The sequence below is a fragment of the Peromyscus leucopus genome, chromosome 14, assembly GCF_004664715.2.
Source record: "Peromyscus leucopus breed LL Stock chromosome 14, UCI_PerLeu_2.1, whole genome shotgun sequence".
Classification (NCBI taxonomy): Eukaryota; Metazoa; Chordata; class Mammalia; order Rodentia; family Cricetidae; genus Peromyscus; species Peromyscus leucopus.
Genome location: NC_051075.1, coordinates 70,484,631 through 70,509,693, shown reverse-complemented (window position 1 = coordinate 70,509,693; position 25,063 = coordinate 70,484,631). Strand labels below are relative to the sequence as shown.

Here is a 25,063-nt window from a genome sequence, read left to right as displayed (position 1 = left end):
TAGATAAGAGCTCTAAAAATGAGTTAGGGACAGTCAACCAAAACAAAGTATGGGTGCAAACAAACAAATTAAGGAACCTGCTACTTTGTAAGATAATTTAAAATTTTTTAATTTGGATAATAATATCTAGCTCAGTGATTTACTGCAATTAAAATGAAGCATAATTAAAGATGACTGATAATTAAAGGATAAAAAAGAAAGTCTGGAAATGACCCAAGAACAAATGACAATCATATTTGATAAAGGATGACTTTTAGGGGCTGGAGAGAGGGCTTAGTGGTTAAGAGCACTGGTTGCTCTTCCAGAGGTCCTGAGTTCAAATCCCAGCAACCACATGGTGGCTCACAATCATCTATAATGGGACCCAATGCCCTCTTCTGACAAACAGCTGTACATGCAGATAGAGCACTCATATAGATAGATAGATAGATAGATAGATAGATAGATAGATAGATAGATAGATAGATAGATAAAGTAAATAAATAAATATTTTTTAAATGAATGACTTTTAAATAAATGACGTTGGGACAACTGGGTGGCCATTTGAATTGGGTGTCAGGGAGATAGAATTCGAGCCATTCAACATGTGAGATGCCATACACAGAAATAAAAAGGACCAAAGAGCTAAATGAAAAAAGAAACGAAGCTCCACTGTATGAAAAGGAAAATGTCCCCATGCATTCATTTGTTCCATCATGATCCTTAGCTGGTGGTGCTGTGGGGGAGGTTATGAGACCTGTTGGATTATAGGGTCAAGGTCACGGGTGTAGACTGTGAGAGGCATGCCTCTAAAGAAGGTTTAACTTTACTTCTATTCCTGCCTTCTGTCTCCTGGTTTTCCAAGATGTGAGGAGCCTGTGCCGGGAGCTCCTCACTGCTGTAAGCACTATGGTGCTTTCCTCACTGTGACCGACAGAATCCTGGAGACAGAATCAATGCTGTCTTCTGTACATTGCTCTGTCCCATATTTTGTCACCGTGATGGAAGAAACAAGTAGTGCAGAAAATGGCGCCAAGAAGTGAGGTCATTGCTATGGTAAATCTGACCATGTAGTGCAGCCTTGGGAACAGGTTTGTGGGAGAAAGGTGGAGGAGTTTGATGCTGTGGGCTACAGGGGCCCCGATCGCTGTAAGTACGGTGTAAGGAGCCAGTGCGGTAGGATCTCAGAAGGCTGGAATGCTGATACCATCTGGACAGCAGAAACCGTGTTTATGGCCTCCAGATGGGAGGAGGAACCCTACTGGAACTTGAGGCCATTCATGGTGCGTTTTAACAAAGAATCTGGCTCTTTTCTGCCCATGTCCAGAAATTTTGAGACAGGATCTTAAAATAATACGCAGATTTGTTTGGCTGGTGGAATTTCAAGACAGTGTAACATGCAGACCATGCCATGCTCCTGGCCCCTTTTATACTGATACTCTAAAGGGAAAAGTGGAGCAGAAAGTTGTGAAAAAAATATGCAGTTTGGGAGGATGAGTTTAATGCTACAGACAAGGTGAGTACAGATACATTGTTAAAGTGATGGGCACAATTGAAAGGCAGCCGTGCACACTGCTCTGGCACACTAAGAAATGTGCCCTGAGAGGGTCCTGCCCTCCAGCTGAGAACCCAGGGTGTAAAAATGCAAAGTCATCACAAACACCCTCCTTTCAAAGTAAGTGCTTAAGATTGAGCCTCCAGGACACACAGTTCAAACAGCCACCTACGTGGGTATTTTCCCAGGCTCAGCCACACAGGCATTCATGGTACAAGTGGGCCGTGATGAGCTAATCTCAAGATGAGCACAGAACTTGATGTCATATAACTGGTGCTGTCTGCAAGCACCAAGATCTCAAGGGTTATGAGGTCATGGAGACCTGCATCAGAGTTCTAGAGGAAATACAGTGAGGCCAGACAACATGTAACAGAACTGAATTCCGTGTTCGGGGAGATGTGCTTAGGTAAGACTAAGGGACAAGGGAGGTCACGTGTGCCGGAGACAGCAGAGACACAGGAATGGGACTAACCAAGCCCATTGGAGCCTACACAATGTCACCATTTGTCACAGCTGGTTTGGGGTCCTCACTGTGGCACAATCTTTCCTTGTTGTCCTCCTGTTCTCTCGTTTGGAACAGAGACTCTGTGTTGTACAGAATAAGGATGTATGTCATGATTTGACTTCACAGGGGCTCGCTGCTAAGAGTTTGATTTGTGTCCCAGAAGAGACTTTGGATTTGGACCTTTGAACAGGGTTGGAACTGCTAAGACTTTGGGGACTATTGGAATGAATATTGCATTATCAGATGGACGTAAGCTACAGCAAGAGCATGGTTGGGTGTAAAATGTCCCCCATAGACTCATATGTTTAAACACGTGATACCCAGTTGGTGGTGCTGTTGAAAGAGTTTATGGTCCCCTAGGAACATGGAACATAGTTCAGGGATTTAGGATACTTAAGGATGGACCTTTAAAGACTATAGCTGGGCCCTGTTTCCAGTTTTTTCTTTATTGCTTGATCCACCAAGATGTGAGGAGTGTCTAGAAAATGCTTCTAGCACCAGGAACTCTACTGTGTCTTCCCTTGTGGTGATGCATAGAAACCATGAGCCAAAATAAATCTTCCTTCCTTAACTTCAGTTGGGTGTTTTGTCAAAATGTTGAGAAAATTAATGCCAACACTACCATACATGATAATTACTTTACAATTTAATGAAAAAATTAAAAATTTTACACAAAAATGATCAGAAAGACATGAACACAAACAAATATAGAGATAGTGATTAAACACTTGGATATATGCTCAACCTCACTTAAAAATCACCAACTAAAACTACACTGAAATCCCATTTGCTAAGCACTGGGTTGGCAGAAAGTGCGAATGCATGGCAGCATGGCCTAGGAGTGAAACAGCCTTTCTCATCCATCTTTAGTAGATGCCAGATTTTTCCCTGCAAAGGGAATTTGGCAATATACTTGGTGTTTGTTTTCTAAGGCTGATGTAACCAATTACCATAAACCAAGTTGCTTCAAACAACAGAAGTCATGCAGCTTTGGAGGGCTAAGTTCAAGGTCAAGGTTTGTCCACTCCACGGTCTCACTCCTGTCTTGGTGGGTGTCAGCAGCCCTCTTCGTTCCTTGACTGTAGATACAACTCCAGATTCTACATCCATCTTCATGTGGCCTTTCCCCCGATGGTTCTCTGCCTTACGTCCCCCTCTGCCTTTCTCTTATGAGAGCTTTCATCATCCGAGCCAGGGCCCTCTTCAATCCAGCAATCTCTGCCTTCCATCATCAACTTAATTACAGCAACAAAGACTAGTTCACCCAACTCTGTCACATTTGCATGTTCTGAGTTAGCTCTCAGGCTACATTTGGGGGCATCACTATCACAAACCTCCTTAGCCACTCATTTAATGAAACATTCTTTTTTTTAAGGTTTATTTATTTTTTGTTTGTAAGTGTTGTCTGTCTGTCTATGTACCATATTCATGCTTGGTGCCCATGGAGGTCAGAAGAGGGTGTTAGATTTCCTGGAACTAGAGTTAACAGATGGCTGTGAGCTACCATGTGGGTGCTTGGAACCAAATCTAGGTCGTCTGCAAGAGCTCTCAAATGCATACACACACACACACACACACACACACACACACACACACACACACACACACGCTCATATGAAACTCTCCCATTTATGTTCATGCTTAAATCTACATTAAAACCTCCTCTTAGTCAATTCCAACTTTATTCTAAAAAACAAAACAAAATAAAACTTACGATTTTAAGCACTTACCCTTTTTACAGAAGGCTGACTTTGAGGAATTTAAACTAATGACACACATCTGGCAGCTTTAAAAATAATCTCCCTAAAATATTTTGTAATTGCAAAATATTGGAAATTACATAAAAACCTAAACATAGGAAATTCATTGAGTAAACACTGGAATACTGTGAAGTCATATAAAAAAGTAACAATCCTTACCGGCATCATGATTTCATAAAGAAGAAATAAGAAAGTACAAACACTTATGTTTATCCTTATATAAAGAAATACAAGAAAGGGAACTGGAAAGAAAGTGGTTAAATGATGCACGAGAGCCTGGGGGAGGGTTAGATGAGAGTGGGTGGGATGGTGTGGGACAGTGCACTTCTTCCTGTACCTTTTTGCATGGCTTAGACTTTGGGAATAACATTAACATCTTACAGACTCAACAATGCAATTAAGATGGTAAAAGTCTCAAAGTCACATGAAATTCAAAGAAACGAGGACAAGCACATTTCAGATAACCACACAGAAGGGGAGAGAAAGAATTGAGCCAAGGATCTTCTGAACATGGTGCTTGGACCATATGCTCCCCCTTCAAAGGAGGAAACACTGCCAGCAAATTTCTAAGTTTTCTTTACAGATTTGCTTTCGGAGTGGGGTAAGCATATGACATTGTGAATATTATGTATATGTCTTGTGGGACAGAGTAAGGAAGGGGCATGAAAATATGGACTAGGAAAGCAAGGAAGAGTGCTGGGGATGCAGCTGAGTGGGAGGATGCTTGCCTAGGATGTGTGAGGACCGTCATTCAATCCCCAGCAAGAGAGAAACAGAGAGAAGAAGGAGACAGAGAAAGACAGACGAGACAAAGACACAGACACAGACAGAGGAGAGAGACAAGGGGGGACAGAACAGGGAAGGGAAGGAAGGGCAGACTAAGGGAGGGGAGGGAAAGGGGAACAAGGAACAGTTCTGTGGGGTTAGATATGAGTTGGAGGCATAAATGCATCCTTAGAGACACACATAAATGCAAGCATAATAATAATTTTTTAAAAAGCCCTGAGTTGGGAAGTATTGAGTGTACTTAAGAATCCATGGATCTATTTTAATAGTGTTAATAAATAAATATACTTATATTTACCTATATCAAAAATAGATGGAAAATGTGACATGGGACATACACAACATGTAAAGGGTGTGGAGGAATGAAGCAAGTGACTCTGCACCCTACAAAGATGAGGCAATCTACAATCTTTATATGAACTCAGTGTGGCAAGCCTGCATCCATCCTGAGCTGCAGCCACCATGATTGCCCCAGCATGATCTTAGTTCCCCAGTCGCCTGTAGACAGAAGAATCATTTGCATGGTATGTGGAATGCTGCAACAGGACCCTGGTACCAAAAATGGGCCCGACTCAGATCTTAGTTTAAGACGTCATTCCAATGCAGTGAAGTCACTCACACTAGCCAACCAAGCAGGCCCCCATTTAGTCCCAGTAATGGGATGCATTTGGACTTGATACCACCCAGGGTCACGCTTCTGTCAGTAAGCCCGAAAAATCCCACTTCATGTCAATGTGATCTTGGATCTGCCCACCTCTGTCCACCTCATCCAGGTTGTTCCAGAGGAATCTTCCAGATCTGATCTTTATTGCTCTTTGGTTGAGTCCATATCTCATCCAGAAAATAGACAAAGTTCTGTGGTCAAAACAGGGGGTCTGCAATATCTCAGAAAATTGATTTTCATGGTTCTCCAAAGATCTGTGATAAATATTCTTCAGAGGATGGTGTAGGCGAGAGTGAAAATGAGAATAAATGGGAATGTTTTCATACCCCAAAGGTAGGATTAGGGGTTGCTATTCCACAAGCCACGGCCAGCACTTCAGTTTGACACAGTAACAAATGCTACTGGACTTACTATTTGCTTTAGAAAAATGTCTTTAAATTGGATTGTGAAAAATGGGCTCCTATTCATCCTGTAGGGTGATACTGGTCTGTTCTTTCAAAATGAATCAGATAAGAATGGACAGAGACCACTCACCTGACAGAGTTCTAGTCCAGGTGCTGCAGTGTCGAGCTTCTCTAGACAGCTGCCTCCCCCACACTAACCAGTAACAAGGCAATCGCAGTCTTTGATAAAAACATACTAACAAATGTCTTTCTTGATATTAGAAGAACTGAAAAACACCTTGGGAATCCTTGGTTCACATGAGGTGTGTCATCTAGCCATCTTCACCTATGAAGAGGTACCTGCCAGCTGGTGATCACACGCCTTCTGTATGAAAAGAGCTTAGTCTGCTTTTCATGGCTCTTCAAGATGACAGGTCACCAACTTCCAGTCAGCTAGTCCATTGCTTAATGGACTTCTTCCCCAATGGCCACCTTCCTTTTCCTCCATCATGAAATGAGCAGGTGGCCACATCTACCAGGGTAGATTTTCTGGAATATCACTGTATTTAAAGGCATGGAGTTTTCTTTTGCCTTCCTATTATTGTTGGAGCATTAATTGTTTCTTATCGATTTTTGGTTTTGGGGTTTTTTTTTTTTTTTTGAGAAATTCTTTTACTTTTTCAGATAGGGTCTCATGTAGCCAGGCTGGCCTCAAACTTGCTAGATGGCCAAGGATGACCTTGAACTTCTGATCCTCCTGCCCCCACCTCCCTAGTGCTGGGATTACAGGTGTAATGAACTGCTGAGGACCAAACCCAGGGAATACTCAACCAATTCAGCTACAACCCAGCCCCTATTAGTTTTTTACCCCTATTCTTTGGGTTAGACTAGATTAAGTCTCACCTCAAGAATAGGAAGGGGCACATAACAAAGCTTACACATAGCAACCTGCTAAGTCTGAAAAGTTGTGTCTTAAAAGAGTATCTTCCAGCTGGCTCAGTTCTTGCTTGAGAGGGTCAGTCTCAACACAGAAAGTAGTACAGTGACCTTGCAACAGGGTTTGTATTGTAAGAGGTGACCCAGTAGGAAGCCGGTCTCCACCACTGGACTGACAGTTCCTTGGGGACAAGACAGTTCTTAAATTCCACCCAAACCCCTTTATGGTTCCCAGAAGCAGCCATGAGGCCCACCATAACCTTCTTTCTAGAACCTTCACTCCCCATCCCGCAAGGGTGAGCCTCTTGTGAATTCTGGTCATAGTTGGGGCCACAGGACCAACCTAGGGAATTTCCAGAAACTCAGCCATATCCCAGCAGGGTGTTAATCAGTAACAGTCCTAAGGGGACCACACTTTGGAATAACAAATATTTGCAGAAGGCTTTGGGCTGCAAAGCTTATGCTTGTCTCTTTGCTCTGAATGATCTCAGCACCAGAGGTCTGGAACTGGTAAGAGGTGGTGGATGGCGGGGGTCCTCCAGAGTGTCTAATAGCGAAGGGTGGGGGAGAAGAGCTGCTTTCACTCTGTCTTAGTGGGCTTCAAGGTGAGATCTAAGGGGCGGGCATGGGGAATTCCAGCTTAAAACTCCAAATGACTGTAAATTCAAGTTGAGCTCAGGGTGGCATTGAAGGCATGTCAGCCATAGATAGATAGCCAGGGAAATGGCTCTGAAGACTTGGTATTTGTCTGCCACAGCTCACTGCCTAGGCATGTGAGCCTGGTCCCACCAGGGCTGGGGAGAGGCAAGTGGGGCACTGCTCCCCACACATTGCTCAGAGCGGAGTGTCAGGGAAACATCCCTTTTCCTGAGTTCAGGCTCCGTGTGACAAGGTGTGTCCTCGGCATATACCTGATGGTGCCCTAGTCCTAGGAGTACCATCCCAGGAGCAAGCACCCTGTATATATTGTGGATGGCTCCCGTGATGAACAAAAGCCTGTAAGGATGAGTTACACTGTTTAGTAAGTAGGTGTAGCAACAGCCAGGCATTACAGGGCTGCTTCGGGAATAGTGTGAGACTTAGTCCTAGGAAAGGGTAACATCGTGCACTGGGGATTTTCCTCATGGCTGAGACTATGAGAAGCAACTGTGAAATCAGGACTACTCTGAGGGGTTCAAATTTACAAAGTTGAGCTAAACACAGTGATATAATTCTCCTAGGCATCTCAGGCTGTTGGAGCAAAATAAAATAAATTCTGGAGGCTTAACAAATGAGTTTTCATAGTTCTAAAGGCTCAAAGTGAGGAGCAGTATGGTTGGGGTGCGGTGAGGGCCCACTTCCTGGTTTGCAGATGGCTGTCCTTGGTGGAGAGAGGGAGGCTGCGGTGTCTTTTCTTCTAAGGACACTAAATCTATCACTATCACTATGCTTAAGACCTCATCTAGTCGCCTCTAGAAGGCCCCATCTCACCATACACTCACCTTAGAGGATAGGGCTTCAGTTATGAGTTGTGAAGGAACAGAGGTATGGTGTCCATCTTAAAAATGAAAGCATGAGACTGGGGATATTTTGTACCTGGAAGGAGGTAATGACCCAATGCTTACAGCAATGTGGTGACTTATGAAATGCAGTCCTGTTGTTGGGACTGGGAAGCAAATCCTAAAATAGTGACATTTTGGAAACCCAGCAGGGTCATTCAGGCTAGAAAGGTACAGCGTTGGATTCTTTAGGGGCATTTAGCAAAGCAGGTGACAAGGACCTGTGTCCTGGGGCTGGATGTGATTTGTGACACATACAGAAGACGGACCAGGAGTAGCTCGGAAACTTCTTGTCACATTTTGACTTGGGGTCCCATGGTCAGAGTGAGGGCCTTTACTGATGGGAACTATCAAGCATCCCCCACACCTACTGCCATCCAGGCCTTCTTGTGGGCCAGGAGAGAGTGAGCTATTGGGGACATCTTGGTGGCATATACATCAGCTTCTAGGACACTGGGTAATATAGCTGACCACAGTATAATGAATGGCACAGACCCAGAGCCACATTTTGGGTCTGAGGGTGAAGAGGAATTTCAGAGAGGTAGCAACTGACAGTCAGAAGGAGGAATGTGGTGACAGTCAGAGGGAGGAGTGTGGTACTAGAAAGCCACTGCCAAGGCAGGGTTAGGTTCTACTGGGCTGTAGAACTGGGGCATGGATAGCCAGTGTGTGCCATCAGGATCAATGAGACTGAGTGAGCTGAGCCCAGGTCTTGTGTAAAAAACAATCAGCTACGTTTCCTGCAGCCATCCTAGAGCTGTGGGTAGAGGAAGAAGACCTACTGGGAACTGGGTACAGGAAGTGCAGGAGAGGAGGGGCCTAAATCAGAAAACTGTGCGAGGAAGCCTTCCCTTTGTCAGATTCCCTCTTGGCCACTCCAAGTCCCCAGTCAAAGGTGTCACACATCAAGGTCCTGGGACTAGCACGGAAGACTGCTTGATAGGTCTTGCGGCCAAATGATAAAGGCAAAGCCTGAAGCAGATCGGTCAATGACCCCAACTCCCACCTGATCTTTCTCTGAGGTCCACTCCATAGAAAAGAGCCATACCTGGCCCTGTTGGAGGAAAGCCAGTGAGCAGAAACTGGGGAGGGACCACAAGATGCTCAAGCACCTGGCAGAGGACAGGACATGGAAGAAGGTTGTAAAAAAAAAAAATGTGGAAACCCTCCACACATCTATCTGCTCCAGGTCAGTCTAGCGCATAGCTAACCTGCAGGAACCCAGGGAAGCCCACACCTAGCAAAGATGTTTTATTAGATATTGAGAAATTCTCATTCTCTCTCTCTCTCTCTCTCTCTCTCTCTCTCTCTCTCTCTCTCTCCTCTCTCTCCCTCCCTCCCTCCCTCCCTCCCTCCCTCCCTCTCTCTCTCTCCCCCCAGGATGAAGGGAAGTGGCCCCTGGCCTCCACAGCTGAGCACATGAGGGTGGTTTTTAGTCTCTTGCTTCCTGTCCTCCTGGCAGAGGTGTGGCTGGTAACCAGTTTGAACTTCAGCTCCCATTCACCAGAGGCCCAAGCAGAGTTGGAGTCTCAGGATCTTCAGAACCAGACTTGGGAAGAGAACACATGGACTGTCCCCAGTGATGAAGAAGAGGAAGAATATTGGCTGAGGACTAGCCTGCAACAGCTCTCCAATGAGACTTCAAACTTTGGGTTCAGCCTGCTTCGAAAGATCTCCATGAGGCACGATGGCAATGTGATCTTTTCACCATTTGGCCTGTCAGTGGCCATGGTGAGCTTGATGCTTGGGGCCAAGGGAGAGACCAAAGTCCAGGTGGAGAATGGGCTCCATCTACAGGCACTGAGTCAAGCAGGACCCATGATCCTCCCATCCCTCTTCAAGAGGCTCAGAGAGACCCTTTCCAGCAACCAGGATCTGGACCTCACCCTGGGTAGTCTTGCCTTCATCCACAAGGACTTTGATATCAAAGAGACCTACTTTAATCTATCCAAGGAGTACTTTGATATAGAGTACGTGCCTACAAATTTTCGAAATTCCTCACAGGCCAAAGGGCTTGTGAACCACTACATTAACAAAGAGACACGGGGGAAAATTCCCAAGCTCTTTGATGAGATTAATCCTGAAACAAAGTTAATTCTGGTGGACTACATCTTGTTCAAAGGTATTTTGATAGTGTTCTGTTGCTGCAAAGCTACAAAAACCTGACCCTTTCCCCTTTCCTTCTTCTGGTCAGTGTAGTTAGTGCTAAAGGATGCTCGGCAAGCATGGGCTCTGCTTTGTAGGTCCAGCCTACATTGAAGAGGGACTGATGCTTTCTCTGAGGCCCCCACTCTCACCACTGCAGACCTGTGGTCCTGAGGCCCCCTTCTCACCACTTGCAGACATGTGGTCCTCAGTTTCCACAGCTCCTCTGCCCGTTTTTCTACTGCTGTTTGGAAGAGGGCTGTTGAATGAGCAGCTCAGTATCAGCAAGACTTGGGTTGCATCTCTACTCCCATTCTCTGTTTTTGTGATCTGGGGCAAAATCTCTGCCCTTGGATTTGTTGTCATTATTATAGTGTGTGTGTGTGTGTGTGTGTGTGTGTGTGTGTGTGTGTGTGTGTGTGTGGAGAGAGAGAGAGAGAGAGAGAGAGACAGCGAGCAGGTACACCCAGAGGTCAGAGGTGTTGGATCCTCCTGGAGTTGGAGTTACAGATAGTTGTGAGCCACCCAATATGGGTGCTAGGAACCAAACATGAGCAGTTAAGTATGTACTCTTAACTGCTAAGCCACCTCTATAGTCCCTTGGTCTTGGATTTCTTTTTTAATAGAAAAATTGGGACTCTAACTTGCTATAGGTATAAAGCCACAAGAGCTGATATATGCAAGGTACTGGCTTGGCCCTTACTACCCACCATGGGACAGGAACAGGCTGCATCTTTGTTCTTCCTGGCAATGTAGCAAGCAGAGTAGGGCCACTGTCTCCTTTCTTAAGGGGATGAAGGTGAAGGTTGGGGAAGGTAGGTTGATCAGGATCACACATGGATGGCAGAGGCCAAATGTAGAGGGATCCTATGACCTCATAACCCTGATTTCTTCTGGCTCCAACAGGGCACAAGGGTATGGTGCGGGTGCCTCTGGTGCTTAAAGCTGTACCAGGAGACTCACAAAACCATGTGCCAGCACCCCAAAAAAAGGGCCATGTGCCAGCATCCCAAAACAGATGCTTAGTGTAGAGTCACATCGTGGTCTCGCCTGCTCCCAGAACCATGTGAAGCAATGCTGAGCTGAAAACACCCCCACTACCTGTAAAGTATATGTTTGCATATGGGTATCCTGGGGCCATGGTAGCTAGGAGTCCCTCATGCAGACAGGCATTGGAAGCCATCCACCAGGAAATGAAGTTTTGTTCAGGTCCAGAACAAATGAGAGAAGGGGACATCTTTGCTTCTGTGTGTGGTTCCATTGTGGGACATGGGGAGATCTGAAGTTTGGTCTTTGGGGAATTTGCTGCCTGGGCTGTGGTCCAAGCAAATGTTAAAAAGGAACTGCACTCATGTTCAGAGTAAAGGGGGTAGGTAGGCTGCCCCTCCTCTACCACTTGAGTAAGACCGATGTGTTCTGTGGAGGCTCGCTTCTTCAGGGGCTTTCTTCTGACTTGTTCAGGGAAGTGGCTGACTCCATTTGACCCTGTCTTCACCGAGGCTGACACTTTCCACCTGGACAAATACAAGGCAGTTAAGGTGCCCATGATGTACCGGGAAGGTAACTTTGCCTCCACCTTCGATAACAAGTTCCGTTGTCACATCCTCAAGCTGCCCTACCAAGGAAATGCCACCATGCTAGTGGTGCTCATGGAGAAAACAGGTGACCACTTGGCCCTGGAGGACTACCTGACTACAGATCTCGTGGAGACATGGCTCCAGAATATGAAAACCAGGTATGATGCTTCCCCTGCCTTGCAGACTTGGCCTGCCATCCTCATGACCACTCCCAATAGTTTTACCCAATGCCCTGTGACTTGCTGCTCATGCTCCCCAGTGAGCACCAAGCTCCTGCAGGAGGAAGCAACATATGTCCTGTTTTCCACTCTATCCTCAACATCAATCCAATGTAGGCCTGGCTTTATTGCTCATTAACTCTGCAAATACAACAGTTTTCCTGTTGAGGTACCTCTTGATGCCGTGGTTGCATCAGTTAAGAAGCCGGGCAGAGGGAAAGAAACAACACTGTAAGAGGACAGAGCACATCAGCAGGTGCAGGCCAAAGCCAGGGATGCTCTCATATGGTGGTGAGGGGCAAATTTCATGAGTCTGCCTATGTAGCTGCAGCCACTGGAGAAGAGGTGAGGGGATTCAGGGATGGCCACCTCAGGACCTCACATCACAAGCACAGAAACCCTGCGCTTTGCCTGCAGGAGATGGGGAGCCACAGAGGGTTCTGAACAGAGGCTTGAGGAGATCTGATGAAAGGATCACACAGGAGCCTGTGTTGGGAGCAGGCACTAAGGATGAGGAGGACCATGAAGAAGCCAGTCAGAAGATGCTGTATAACTTCAAGATGCCACTGCTTAGGCTATGGTGGGAGCTGGTGAGGTGACAGTGGGAGACTAGACTCTGGATGTGTCAGGAAGCAACAACTGATGACACTGATGACTAGATGAGCAATGAGTGGGGAGAAAAAGAAAGAAAACAGAGATGTGGATCCTGGGGGATATCAGTCAGTCAACAGTAGCTGTAGTTCTTGGCTTTGGCATCTCAAGGATGGGTACACCACTAAGTACACTAAGTACACTAAGACTGTGAAAGGAATGGGTCTGGTAGTGAGTTCATAGCTCAGTTCTAACATCTGGACTAGAAATGTCTCCCTGAGCCCTACATGAAGGAGGCCAGGCCAGGGCTAGGCCAGAGTCTGACTGTAGGAGTGACAAGTGCCTGTTTGGGATTAGGACCATGAGAACAGGTAAGACTGAACATGGAGGGGACTCTGTGTGGAGAAGAGATGGAAAGGCAGGGCAGACACTCCAGTGTTTGTTGGAAGTCAGTCCACCTGCTGGAACACAAGGCAGACAGCTCCAGTCAGAATCTCATGGTGTGCCTTTCAAGTCCTGCCACTCCAGAACTGGTACAGCGAGGAGCTCAATTCAAGATCCTTCGCTACAGGTTTCACTTTCATTTTTCTGTCTTTTTTTTTCCCCATCTTTAGGCATTAGCAAAGGACTGAAACTTTGCTGACTGACTATATTCATGAATTAACACTTAGGAAGTGTCACATCCTCAGTTACTTCCAACCTGGAGCTTTGGTCTAGCTGTGCAACAAGGAGAGAAGTGGAGGAAGGGTGTGTTTACAAAATAGCTGCTTAATACCAGACACTGTTCTGGACACCTTGCATATGTAGATCATTCTTTGCAACAACTCTGATATTGGTGTATATACTTTTGACTGCTCTTTATGGAGCAAGAAAACTGAAAATTAAGATTAATTTGATGTAATTAGTAGCTTTTATGTTGTTTTTTTCTGAGCCACAAAACTTACCTTTCCAAATCTCATTATTTCAGAGAACTCACAGTAGGGAAAATAAATAACCTCAGAGCCTCCAAGGCTAAGATGGAAGGGCTAGATGAAAGCCCTCTTTGCTTCCTTTGCCCATTCCCAAGTTTCTAGGAATACTGAGGTCTGGGTTTCTGGGCTGGGAACAGCATCCTCCAGCTGTCTGCAAAGATACAGGAAGCAGCTAGGGAGTTGGTTAGGGTTGTTTTTTAAACATAAGAAAATGGGCATGGAGTCTGGCATTTTTTGCTAAAAAGGATTTGGGGCAGTGAGCTAAGAACTAGCTCACTGGGGTCGAGACAGTGATGCTTCATAAGCCAGAAGTATTTTCTCTGATAGAACACTACAAAAGGATCACATGAGCTATATACAGTCAAGCTAAGGAAATACTCTTGGAGGAAGGAAGAAAGTGTGTTCTTGTCAGCAGCCCCCAGCCATTTCACTATCATCTGTCCTTGTGCCACAGGAAAATGGAGGTTTTCTTTCCCAAGTTCAAGCTGGACCAGAGGTATGAGATGCATAAGCTGCTCCAGCAGATGGGAATCAGGAAAGTCTTCTCCAGCTCAGCTGACCTCAGCGAACTCTCAGCCATGGCAAGAAATCTTCAGGTGTCCAAGGCAAGTCAGGGGCTGTGCTGAGGAGCCGTCCTCAGCATGCAGTGCCACTGAAACCAACAAATACTTCGAAAAACATGTCATTGTAATTAAATGTCTAGTTGTAGTAGGGAATTTGACTCCAGTTCTAACAACTTGAAGTAGCATCCAAGCTGGGTGTTCAAAGGACCTCAAGCCATACTACTCAAACACCTTTTTTTAACTAGGTACTCATTGAAGAGCTCCATCTCTCTTCTCTGCCAAGGACTAGGGAGGCATCTGTCCCTCATACACACTGGCATATAACCCAACAGCACCTATGATGAATATTGAAAAGGATCATGAAATTGTATCGCCTTTAGCATGAAAGAAATCTCTAGTCATCACCTGGCCCAACCTCCCATGCCTTGTGATGGATATTCCACCTTCCTCTATAATTAGCCTCAGAAGACCCTCTTGTTCTTCCTCTCCTCATCTTTCCTCCCTCCTTCCCATTCTTCAGACAAGGAACTCATCCCTTCTTTGGAAAGCAGCCCAATATGCAAATGGATGATTATTTTGTAATATGTTGACTGGTAAGTTCTCTGACTCACATTTTTGGTCCTGCTTCTGAAATACTGAGAACAAGTTTATTCAACTTTGGTAACAGTAAGCATATACGTCATGCTACTGGTGTTGGGGCAAGCTGGTACCTCTGGAAGGTATTTTGAGGTACCTGGACATGCGGAGTCCTTTGACATCCCTCTGGTTGGCAAGGAAGATGTGAGTTTTCTTGCTAGCTCACACCAAATCTCTTTAGCTAATCAGTGTTTCTCATGGGAAGTAATCTTGGTTCTTGCAGCAGTTCTGTGCACTACAGTGAACTAGTTAGCATTCCTGGTCTCTGCTCATTACGACTCTCTCCCTCACCATTACAATCAAGAGTTTGATTCAGATTTGGCCATGCAGTTGTCAATTCTGAGAGATTTAAAGTGGTACCTATGTAAGTAGGAGCCAGCAGGGTAATCTCAGCCTGAGCACAGGCAATCAGGGTCCAGGAAGACACGACAAACCCTCAGGCTTGCCCCCAGAAAATGCCTAAAAGCAGTATCAGGCAGTTCAAAGTGCCTTCAAGGGCCAGCAGCTCAGCTCAATAATGAGCATCACAAAGTACATGTTCAATAAATACTTACTAGATGCCCACATGTAGAAATTTACCAGCCAGCTTCCCTGGTTCCAAGCCCAGAATGCATCTCACACACCCCACACCAATTCCCATAGACTCTGGGTATTGTTTTGATTTATGAGGCAGTCTCTGGTGCAATCTCATGCACCTCTTAGCAAAGATAGGCTGTAACACTGAACCCCAGGAACATGGCTGGGTGGGCAGAACCACTGTAGAAAATTTCTGTCAATTCCCTCTTCCCATTGCCACACAAATGTTCTTCCACATCCTTTCCTTTTCTAGGTCTTACAACAGTCAATGCTTGAAGTGGATGAAAGAGGAACTGAAGCAGTGGCAGGGACACTGTCAGAGATTGTCGCTTACTCCATGCCTCCTGTCATCAAAGTGGACCGACCTTTTCATTTCATGATCTATGAGGAGATGTCCAGAGTGCTTCTGTTTCTGGGCAGGGTGGTGAACCCCACTGTCCTGTGACTCAGACATGTGTAAGCCCCAGTCACAGCCAGTGCTGAGCCAGAGTGCTGGTGGTCAATGGTAAAGGATGTGTCCTCTGTCCTCTGTACCCAGCCAGTTTGTTGTGGCTGTTCTCTGATTAACACAGAAATTAAAATGACTCATATTTTAAGGAGATGTCTGTGCAATCTGTCTGGCATTTTAAACTTGCTCCTGAGAGCCTTTGCTGACTGACTGGAGACTAGCTGAGGAGACCCTTTCTCTGCAGTTCATATACCTGGACTTTGAGAGCAGTAGGAAGGACAGCTGGTGTAGGACAAAGTCTCTGGGGAGTACGTGGACCTTCTCCTACAGGCATACTTCTACCTCTCTATTTCTCTCTCATGCAAAATCAGTGTTATTTTAGTTTATCCCAGGATTTCTTTCTGTCTCTGTGCCTCTCTCTGTGTCTGTCTCTCTCTTTCCCTCTCCCTCCCCTCCCCCCTCCCCATCCCAGAGGGGCCCACAACATAAATCTGGCTGGCCTGCAACTCTACGTAGGCCAGGCTGGCCTTGAACTCGAAGAAATCCACCTACCTCTGCCTCCTGAGTGCTAGAATTAAAGGTGTGTGCCATCACGCTCAGTGTTTTTTGTGTTGTAATGTTTTAATTAATCATAGAATTCTTTCTTTTTTATTAAAATTAGTAGGAAATCATCATATCCATCCTAATCACAATGTCCAGCTCAACAACACCCACTCATCTCCATGACACATCTAGTCACATGCCTCCATCACAGAAACCACAGATAATCCAGTTCAATGTTTTCATTTTATAAGGAAATCAAACAGGGACCAGAAACAGGGACACATCCTGACTTTCAGGAGTGACAGGTATTTTTCCTTCTGCACATTCCTTTCTTCATAAGAGTTTATATATGTACACATAAATACATATACTAACAATGACCTTTTAAAATTGCTTTGGTATAGTGATGAATACAGTCTCAATTATATTCATTTTACCAACAAAAAGTATATGTCTTGCTCATTGCTGATTAAGGAAACATCTTGGTGAGCCTTTATTGTGTGCAGGGCCTTGACTCTAGCATCCACTGCACATGATGAATATATCAAACCTTATATCTCAGTGAGAGGAAAACACTTGCCCAAGGCCACTCAGTGTGACCACGGTAAGCCACTCTTTCCTATTCTAGTCTCAAGTCCTTCTTACTCCATCTCCCCTCTCTACAGTCTCTCAGACCGCTAGTAGTGGGCGGCCTTTGCCTCGGTCACCCACCAAAAGTAAGCATGGACTTTGTCCCAGTATGCAAGGAAAGTGACAACACCTCTATTCCTGGGCAGTCATTTTCTATCTTATAGAAATGAAATAAGACAGTACTTAGGGAGTAAAGCAGAGATTCCTGAGTGGGGCTAACTAGTCTCAAAATGTCAGCTATGCTGACTAAATGCTTAGTTGCATTTCTATCTGCTATTTACTAGATAAAGACAACTAGAGTTAATTTATTCATTAGTTACTTAATGACTGGAAGTCATGAGTGACATGAACAGGAAGCAGTGTCAAGAGACAGTCTAAACCAGACTCCCTCACCACAGTCTCAACATGAATTCACTCTTGTAGTCATCCCAGGCATTAATAGATGTTCATTTAGGACCAGAAAACTCTGGGGCCTACGAAGAGAGACAAGAGAGAAGACGGCTCTAACTGGCATTCGTAGGTACTTATGTTTAGTTATTCAGGTGTGTTTGTGGGGAAATAGCAGGAAGAGAAATTTTATTTTTTTAAAGATTTATTTTATGTATATGGATGTTTTGTTTACATATACATTTGCACACAAGAAGAGGGTTTTGGTTCCCATAGGACTGCATTTATAGGTGGTTGTGAGCCGCCATGTGGATGCTGGGAATTGAACTTGGGACCAGAAAGAGGAATTTTAAGAGGGCTCTGGCTCTTTTCTCACTTTGAGAGATGAAATCTAGAAAAGGAAGCCTATGGCTATACCACACTGAAATGAGCACGGCCAAAGCCAGTGACAGGCAGGCCAGCACTGCAGATGGAGCAGAGCACTGTCAACACACCCAGTTAAAGAAGATCAGGTCTTCTGATCTTCATCTTATCAGATAGGCCAATGGATGTTCCTATCTGCCACCCACTGGCTTTTTAATCTTCCTGCATATTTGTCTCTGGGGTATAATTTTAACAAAGATTCAAAAATTTTTAAAGTTTTTAATGCTTGTGAAAAAAATACTTCCAAAAGTAATTTTGAATAACTGTTTTAATTGAGAATTTAATGCCTAAGCAATTGACTTCCAACTTTATAAGCAGTGGTGACTATTCTCTGTCAGATCACTTTCCCCTTATCCCACATAAATAACAGGAATATAAAAAGCTTATAACTACTAAGTGTATTATTTAACAATCAAATTGAAACTCTCCATTTTCTTTAAAGTAGACAGAGTCAATGCCGACCTTTTGAACCAGAGTACTGAAAAACCTGATGCAGCCTTGATGGCCCCAGACCACAATAGATTCAATTCCATATACTAACGCTAATAGGAAACATAAGCTAGTTCAACTGCATTTCCTTATGCAGGATGGTCTAGCTTCTCATGGTAACTAGACTCTCACTTCTACCTGCCTGTCCTTGATGAAGGGTGTTAGGAGTCCCTCAACAGTGCCCTACAGAGGTCATGGGGAAGGAAAGAAATGACAAAAAGGAGGAAGCAGTAGCCGCTGTCCCTGAGTCCTTTACAGTTGACACAAATATGCTCCACTTGCCCATTATTTAAAGATGAAAGGCCTTTTCTTTATAGAGGAAGAACTATAGGGAAGTATTTAAAACTTTTCTCACAAGTGCTGGTAGCTCATTCACCTCTGCTTTATTTTAAACAAGCTCATTATCCATTTCACATTATAAAAAGTAACCACGCACATGTATGCATCCACAAATTAGATTATCTTTATCATACATCAATACATCTTTAAAAAACAAGTATTTTCTGATATCAATATAGATATATGCTGATTGCACTTGAAATAGAGAAGCTGACAATAGCTTCATACATTCTATCTCAGGAGCCGACATTTTAAAGTTAAGGACAATCTATGTTCCACAGGCAAATTTTGATGGAAGTATTAGCATTAGTACAAATGGGTGCTGTTGACGTAGCATGAGCATGATAGCTTGGAATAACGGCTGATTCAAACTAGATTCATCATTTGAAATTAAGGACAGATACAATCCAAAATATAAACAAAGCGTTTATAAAATAAATTCTAGGAATTAAGGAAATCATTAATCTATCATTTTTAAGGTATTTGTAGCTAAATTTTTCAAGAATCTTTGCAGATTTTCATGGCCGAATCTAGACTGGGGTCATCCAGGTGCTGACACTGTCACAGAATCCCAGCACCCATAGGACCACAGTGTTCGGTTTGACTTGTCTGCTCGGCTTAGAGAGCTCTGAGGAAATACAGTGCCTTCCTTACCTCCTTGTGTCCTTGCCCAAGTAGCTACCCAAGGAGCAGCCAGCTAATTGAGACTGCCATGGAATTTCTAAATGTACAATTTAGGTAATCAACAGCCAGCTTCCCACAGAGCCAGGCACGTCTGTCTTGCAGTCTGAGTACACACCTCAAGTTGGAGCTCATTACACTGCACTGGAACAATGGGATTCAGAGCCCACACTAAAACATGGCATACCTCCTAGGGAATCTAATTCCAAATGAGGTAAGTTTCCATCAGCTGCATGATGTTCCTCTCTCCCTCCACTCTAACACGCCCGGCCATCACTGGAGCCTTTCCACCATCACAGTCTCTGCTGACTGCTCACCTCCTTCACCAAGCAGCTGACTTAAGGATTGGATTTTCGAGATTTTCTGATGAAAGGAGAAAAAAAAAAGGAAGGAGAGAAGGGAGGGAAGGAGAAAGGGACCAAAAAGACAACGTAAAACAATTATCCACATAAAGTAAATAAAGAAATGTAAATATGCTACTCTGAGTAAACCTACAATTCAAGAACTCTGATAAAGAGGAAATGAATTACACGTTAAGGAATTACCTGTAAGTATCAAGGACCATCCTGTGCACACCTAATAGCACCCCCTTCAATTTACACAACTTTTCCTACACTTTTGATTTTGTATAACCATAAAGGAAATTACACAGGTATATCAACTGTCCTACCCTGGAAGACAGAAGCTCTGCCACACACCTGTACTTCCTTTATGACACACTGCTTGTCAACACCAGAGGTGCCATTTGGTAAAGCATGTGCACTGCACAGAATTTCTCTAAGAAATAAAAACTGAGGTAACACTTTCTGCAATCATTTCATAGGCTTATTTTAAATAAAGAGGACTTTTTTTCTTTTCAATTTGGATATGACGGTCTCTTAATTGTGGATAATATTCACTGGAAAAACACCTCTGTAGATACCAATTACCCATCCAACTAATGAGCATGTTAGAACCATGTGTGGGAACAGCCAGGTGCTTCACAGCCAGGCATGTGTGAAGAAGTGGCTGTGGATGCTAGCAAGCCTTCCTTCCGATCACTTGAAAAAGGTAAAAACTCTACATGAGTTCTCATTGGTCTTTATTGTAGATTCATTTTGGAAGCCATCAGCTATACAAGAAAATAGGAAATCCAGTCTGCCAAAAGGAAAGATGTACTCAGCAATGTAAAAACAGATAAGGCATTTGGAATAAAGAAAAGTGACCACGAAATATTGGTTCAGCAGTCTTTCCTTTAAAAAACAAAACTAGTTATGATGATGCTACCATGTTCCTCGGGAGAAATTCAGGGCAGTAGAAGAAGAGGGTCTATCGTGAGAGAGAAAGATCTCAGGAGATGGAACTGAGAGGCACCTTAAATGAGCTATGGGCCAGACCTACTGCTATTTGACAGATGTGCAAAAGCCCAAGGGCCAGGCTCACCAATACACAGTGACTTTGCTCATGCTGGAGTTGGGTACATGGTTCTAGTCCAGAGTGCTGCAGACTACCAACCCATGCTACCTCTGCTTCCATGGCTCCTAAACAGCACTGGGGCTTTCTATAGAGAGAAGATCCTTCAAGTTGGCACCACTATTCTGCAATATCTGAATAACCTGTTCCTATGATTATTTTTGGAGCATTTAGTTCCACATTCTGAGCTCCATTCAATATCTTTATTTTTGAATTCTGAATGAAATGGGGTACACATATTTCTAATGTACATACCCAATGGCCCATCAGAATTTAAAATGAATTATAATACAACTAGCTCCTACGAGGAACTCCACCCAGCCAGAGAAGAGTTTCTGTAGAAAGATGCAGGTGGAAAACTTTTTCAAAAATGTGTGCTAAGCATAGCAAAGTATACTTGTAATCTCAGTATTGGGAGGCTGTGGCAAGAGGTCTCCAGTTCTAGGCCATAGTGAGCTACATTGTGAGCCTCATCTCAAAAACAGAAAGAAAGGAAAGAAGAAAGGAGGAAGGGAAGGAGCCTTTGAGGGAAGAAGGAAGAGAAAGAGAAGGGGAAAGCCTATGAATTTAATGACACATGCTCAAGAGGAAATCTGACTCTTGCTAAGTTTCACTGTAACTTGAATGGCTGTTCTGTATGAAAGAACAAAACTGCAAATATAGTTTGGGCATCCTTGCAGTGTTCTTGTGATGATTTTTAGGGTACCACTCTTTTAAATGTTCAAAAGCAACAAATTCAATCAAGAAGCAAATAGCACACAAAAGGGAACCATGGAAAGAAAACAGGCCTTTTATAACTTTAACTTCAAAGCACAAGTATTGTCTACAAATATGTTCAGCTACTGAGCCCACACTCTGCATCCCGTGCTGTTGTGGCACTTCAAAGTGACATCAGCTGTGCTACCTTTCTCAATCCAGGTGATCAGACACTAGAGTTAGGTATTTAGATGCCTAGTAAAGGTGTCTTTGCCATATGTTAGTATCAGATATCTTATACACACTCACATAGTCAAGGTTCTCACTTAACTACCTTCATCTTAAACATTCCCTCACTAGAGACATTTTCGGTTTTTTGAAGTGTGGAAGTGGGAAGGAAGGTGCCCTGAGCCAAACAGCACACTCAGCAGTGGAAAGTTGGTACTCACAAGGTAGCCTTCCGAGGCTGTGCGTCTTTACTTCCACTGCTCTTTGGATCAGCTGTGTTACCTGTCCCACGGGAAGTACTGGGCAAGACAGGATTAGGAGGAAAGGAAGCTGGAATGCTACTGGTATTGCGAGTCCGGAATGAGTCATCTGGAAGTAACACGTGAAGAGGCAGAGGTGTTGATCCCTCAGAAAGACGTTTACCAAGGAGAGAAGACTCCAGACAGTGGGGCTTTTTCTCTTACAATTTATATACAGTAAAGTGTACTATATTAAGATTTGGTATGTATATAATTCACTGCCATTATCACAATCAAGACATGAAAACATGCTATCCCAAATGTTCCCTTGGGCCCTTCATAATCATGCCTCTTCTGCCTCCTCTTTCTATAAACCACAAATTTTTCCCTTGCTAAAAATTAGCTTGCATTTTCTAGGATTTTGCATTTAAAAAGTCATACAGATAATACTGTCTTTTTTTTATATGATCAGTATAACTGAAATTCATCTGCATAGGAATGTTAGCACTTCATAACTGGTGTTATATAGATGGGCTAACATTTGTCCTAAATGTTCACTCACAGGCATTTGGATGATTCCAGTTTTTGAATTTAACAAATAAAACCACTATGAACATTTGTGTATAAATCTGTGGGTAGCTATGTTTTAATATTTTTTAGTAAATGCTTAGGAATAGATTGCTGGGTTTTTTTAGTGTGTTTTTTTATTTTATAATTAATTTAATTTTACATATCAGCCACGGATTCCCCTGTCCTCCCTCCTCCCAGCCCCCAGCCTTCCCCCCAATCCACCCCACATTCCCACCTCCTCCAAGGCAATGTCTCCCCTGGGGATTCAGCCCAGCCTAGTGGATTCAGTTGAGGCAGGTCCAGTCCCCTCCTCCCTGCACCAAGGCTGAGAAAAGTCTTAGCATAGGCCCTAGGTTCCAAAAAGCCAGTTCATGCATCAAGGACAGGTCCCCATGCCACTGCCTGGGGGCCTCCTAAACAGTTCAAACTCATCAACTGTCTAACTTATCCAGAGGGCCTGGTCCAGTTCCATAAGGGCTACTCAGCTATTGGTTCACAGTTTATGTGTTTCTGCTAGTTTGGCTATTTGTCCCTGTGCTTTTTCCAATCATGGTCTCGATATCTCTGGCTCATATAATCCCTCCTCCCTCTCGCCAGCTGGACTCCTGGAGCTCCACCTGGGGTTTGACCGTGGATCTCTGCATCTGCTTCCACCAGTCACTGGATGAGAATTCTATCATGACAGTTAGGGTGTTCGGCCATCCAATCACCAAAGTAGGTCAGCTCAGGCACTCTCTCAGCCATTGCCACTAGTCTATAGTGGAGGTATCTTTGTGGATTTCTGGGGGGACCTCTCTAGCACTCTGCTTCTTCCTATTCCCATGGGGTCTTTATTTATCATGGTGTCTCTTTCCTTGTTCTCCCTCTCTATGTATGGAAGTCTACAGAGTACTCTTCATCCTTGAACTTAATATTATAAGCATTTGATTTTCAGACATGTTATAAGCAACAAGCAGTACAGCATTTCCCCCATAACTACTACTTTGTTTGGTTTTGATACAGGGTCCCCTACAGGCCAGGCTTACATCAGTATTGCATGTAGCCAAGGATGAACTTGAATTCCTGATCCTCCTGGCTCCAACTCACAAGTGCTAGGATTGCAGCCATACACTGCTATGCTCCACTTTTTCACTGTTCTAAATTGTACTTCCTAATGACTGGTGATGCCAAGCATCTTTTCATGCACTTACATCTCTATCTTCTTTAAAAGCTCACATTCAAAAGGTTTGGCCATTTTAAGTTTAGCTGCCAGTCTTAGACTTCTCTGAACATTCTTGACACAAATTCTTTTCAGATAAGATACATTATGTATATTTTCTCCCATTCCAGGTCTTGACTTGTGTCTTTCTATGACCCTATCTCAAAGCCCAGATAGAGTTCTAAATTCTGATACAATATAGTATGTCACTCTTTTTCTGCTATGATTAATATAAATATCTATCTGCTTCCAAATTATAGACTTTCTTCCATATCTTCTTCAAAAAAATGTAATTTTACCTTTTGTGCCTAAGTTTACATTTTGAGTTAATGATTTCTATATAATGTCAGATATTAATTAAGGTTGAAGATTGGGCTTTCTTAATGTAAGTACCCAATGAGTCTAGTGCCATTTTTTAATGTACCACAAAATATGGTGATAACACCATTAAACAAGTCCCATGATCAGAGCACTTCTGATTTCTAGTGGAATCTACCTCTGAATGGAAACATACCATTGTCTGTTCCCTAAACAGTTAATCCAGATGGACAGGTAAGTCACCTGACTGAAGGATCATCACTCAGGAAGCCATGCTTAAAGAGCTATGAAGAATAATTATCCTTACATGAGATGATGTAGTTTTCATCCCAGAATTCCATCCCTGGAGCCCCTCTGAGGTTCTGTTGGATCTGCCCAACTTCCTGAGGCCTGACTCAAAAAGGCAGAACTTTTCTTTGTCCTTCTCTTCCATCTCTACCTTTCAGGTGCTGCCCAGAGCCCAAGCACACCTTCTCTGGTACTTTGGACTTCTTCCTCTTTCTCTAAAGCACCCCTCCCTACAGCACAGCTGCTTGTCTGCCACCTGCCGTAACTCAGACAGCATTGTCGCCTCTTTCTCTCTTCTCCATTCCTATGCCTGGCAACTGATTTACAGCTTGACTGTCCTGTTGCTTTTCCCTTAAACTGTGATAAAACTATCCTCAAGTTTCAATCTGTTTATAAATTCTTGTATAAGGAAACTAAGAACCAAAAGGGGACCTCAGTTTCCCCAGTGACAGGAAAAGTTTATTGCTTAAAGACTTGATGAGGACACACATTTAAGAAAAACATCATGGAGCTGGAGAGATGGCTCAGAGGTAGAGCATTGGCTGTCTTCCAGAGGACCTGGGTTCAATTCCCAGTACCCACATGGCAGCTCACAACTGTCTGTAATTCCAGTTCCAGGGGAACCAACACCCTCACACCATCACACATGCAGACAAAACACTAATGCACATAAAAAAGAAATGAATTTTAAAATAAAGCATCCTATCTAGAATTAGAAGGATGTATTGTTTAAAGAAAATAATACTTCATT

The 25,063-nt window shown here is 43.8% G+C and overlaps 2 protein-coding genes across 4 annotated transcripts in view; one reads left to right on the top strand and one right to left on the bottom strand.

Annotated features, from left to right (window-relative positions):
- The window catches only part of Serpina10 (serpin family A member 10), a 32,970-nt gene extending 16,988 nt beyond the window's left edge, over positions 1-15,982 (top strand). Inside the window, exons 6-10 of the mRNA XM_028888284.2 lie at positions 6,893-7,078; positions 9,487-10,228; positions 11,713-11,986; positions 14,063-14,213; positions 15,637-15,982. Coding sequence (XP_028744117.2) covers positions 6,893-7,078; positions 9,487-10,228; positions 11,713-11,986; positions 14,063-14,213; positions 15,637-15,828 — 1,545 coding nt within the window. The 3' untranslated portion in view covers positions 15,829-15,982. The remainder of the gene's footprint in view (positions 1-6,892; positions 7,079-9,486; positions 10,229-11,712; positions 11,987-14,062; positions 14,214-15,636) is intronic.
- A 2,082-nt stretch (positions 15,983-18,064) lies between these two features.
- Ppp4r4 (protein phosphatase 4 regulatory subunit 4) overlaps positions 18,065-25,063 on the bottom strand; it is a 90,115-nt gene continuing 83,116 nt past the window's right edge. For all 3 annotated transcript variants that reach the window (XM_037210796.1, XM_028888305.2, XM_028888306.2), the window contains 2 exons: positions 21,921-22,068; positions 18,065-19,686 (listed from right to left, as the gene is read on the bottom strand). In XM_037210796.1, the coding sequence (XP_037066691.1) occupies positions 19,662-19,686; positions 21,921-22,068 (173 nt within the window). In that variant the 3' untranslated portion in view covers positions 18,065-19,661. The remainder of the gene's footprint in view (positions 19,687-21,920; positions 22,069-25,063) is intronic.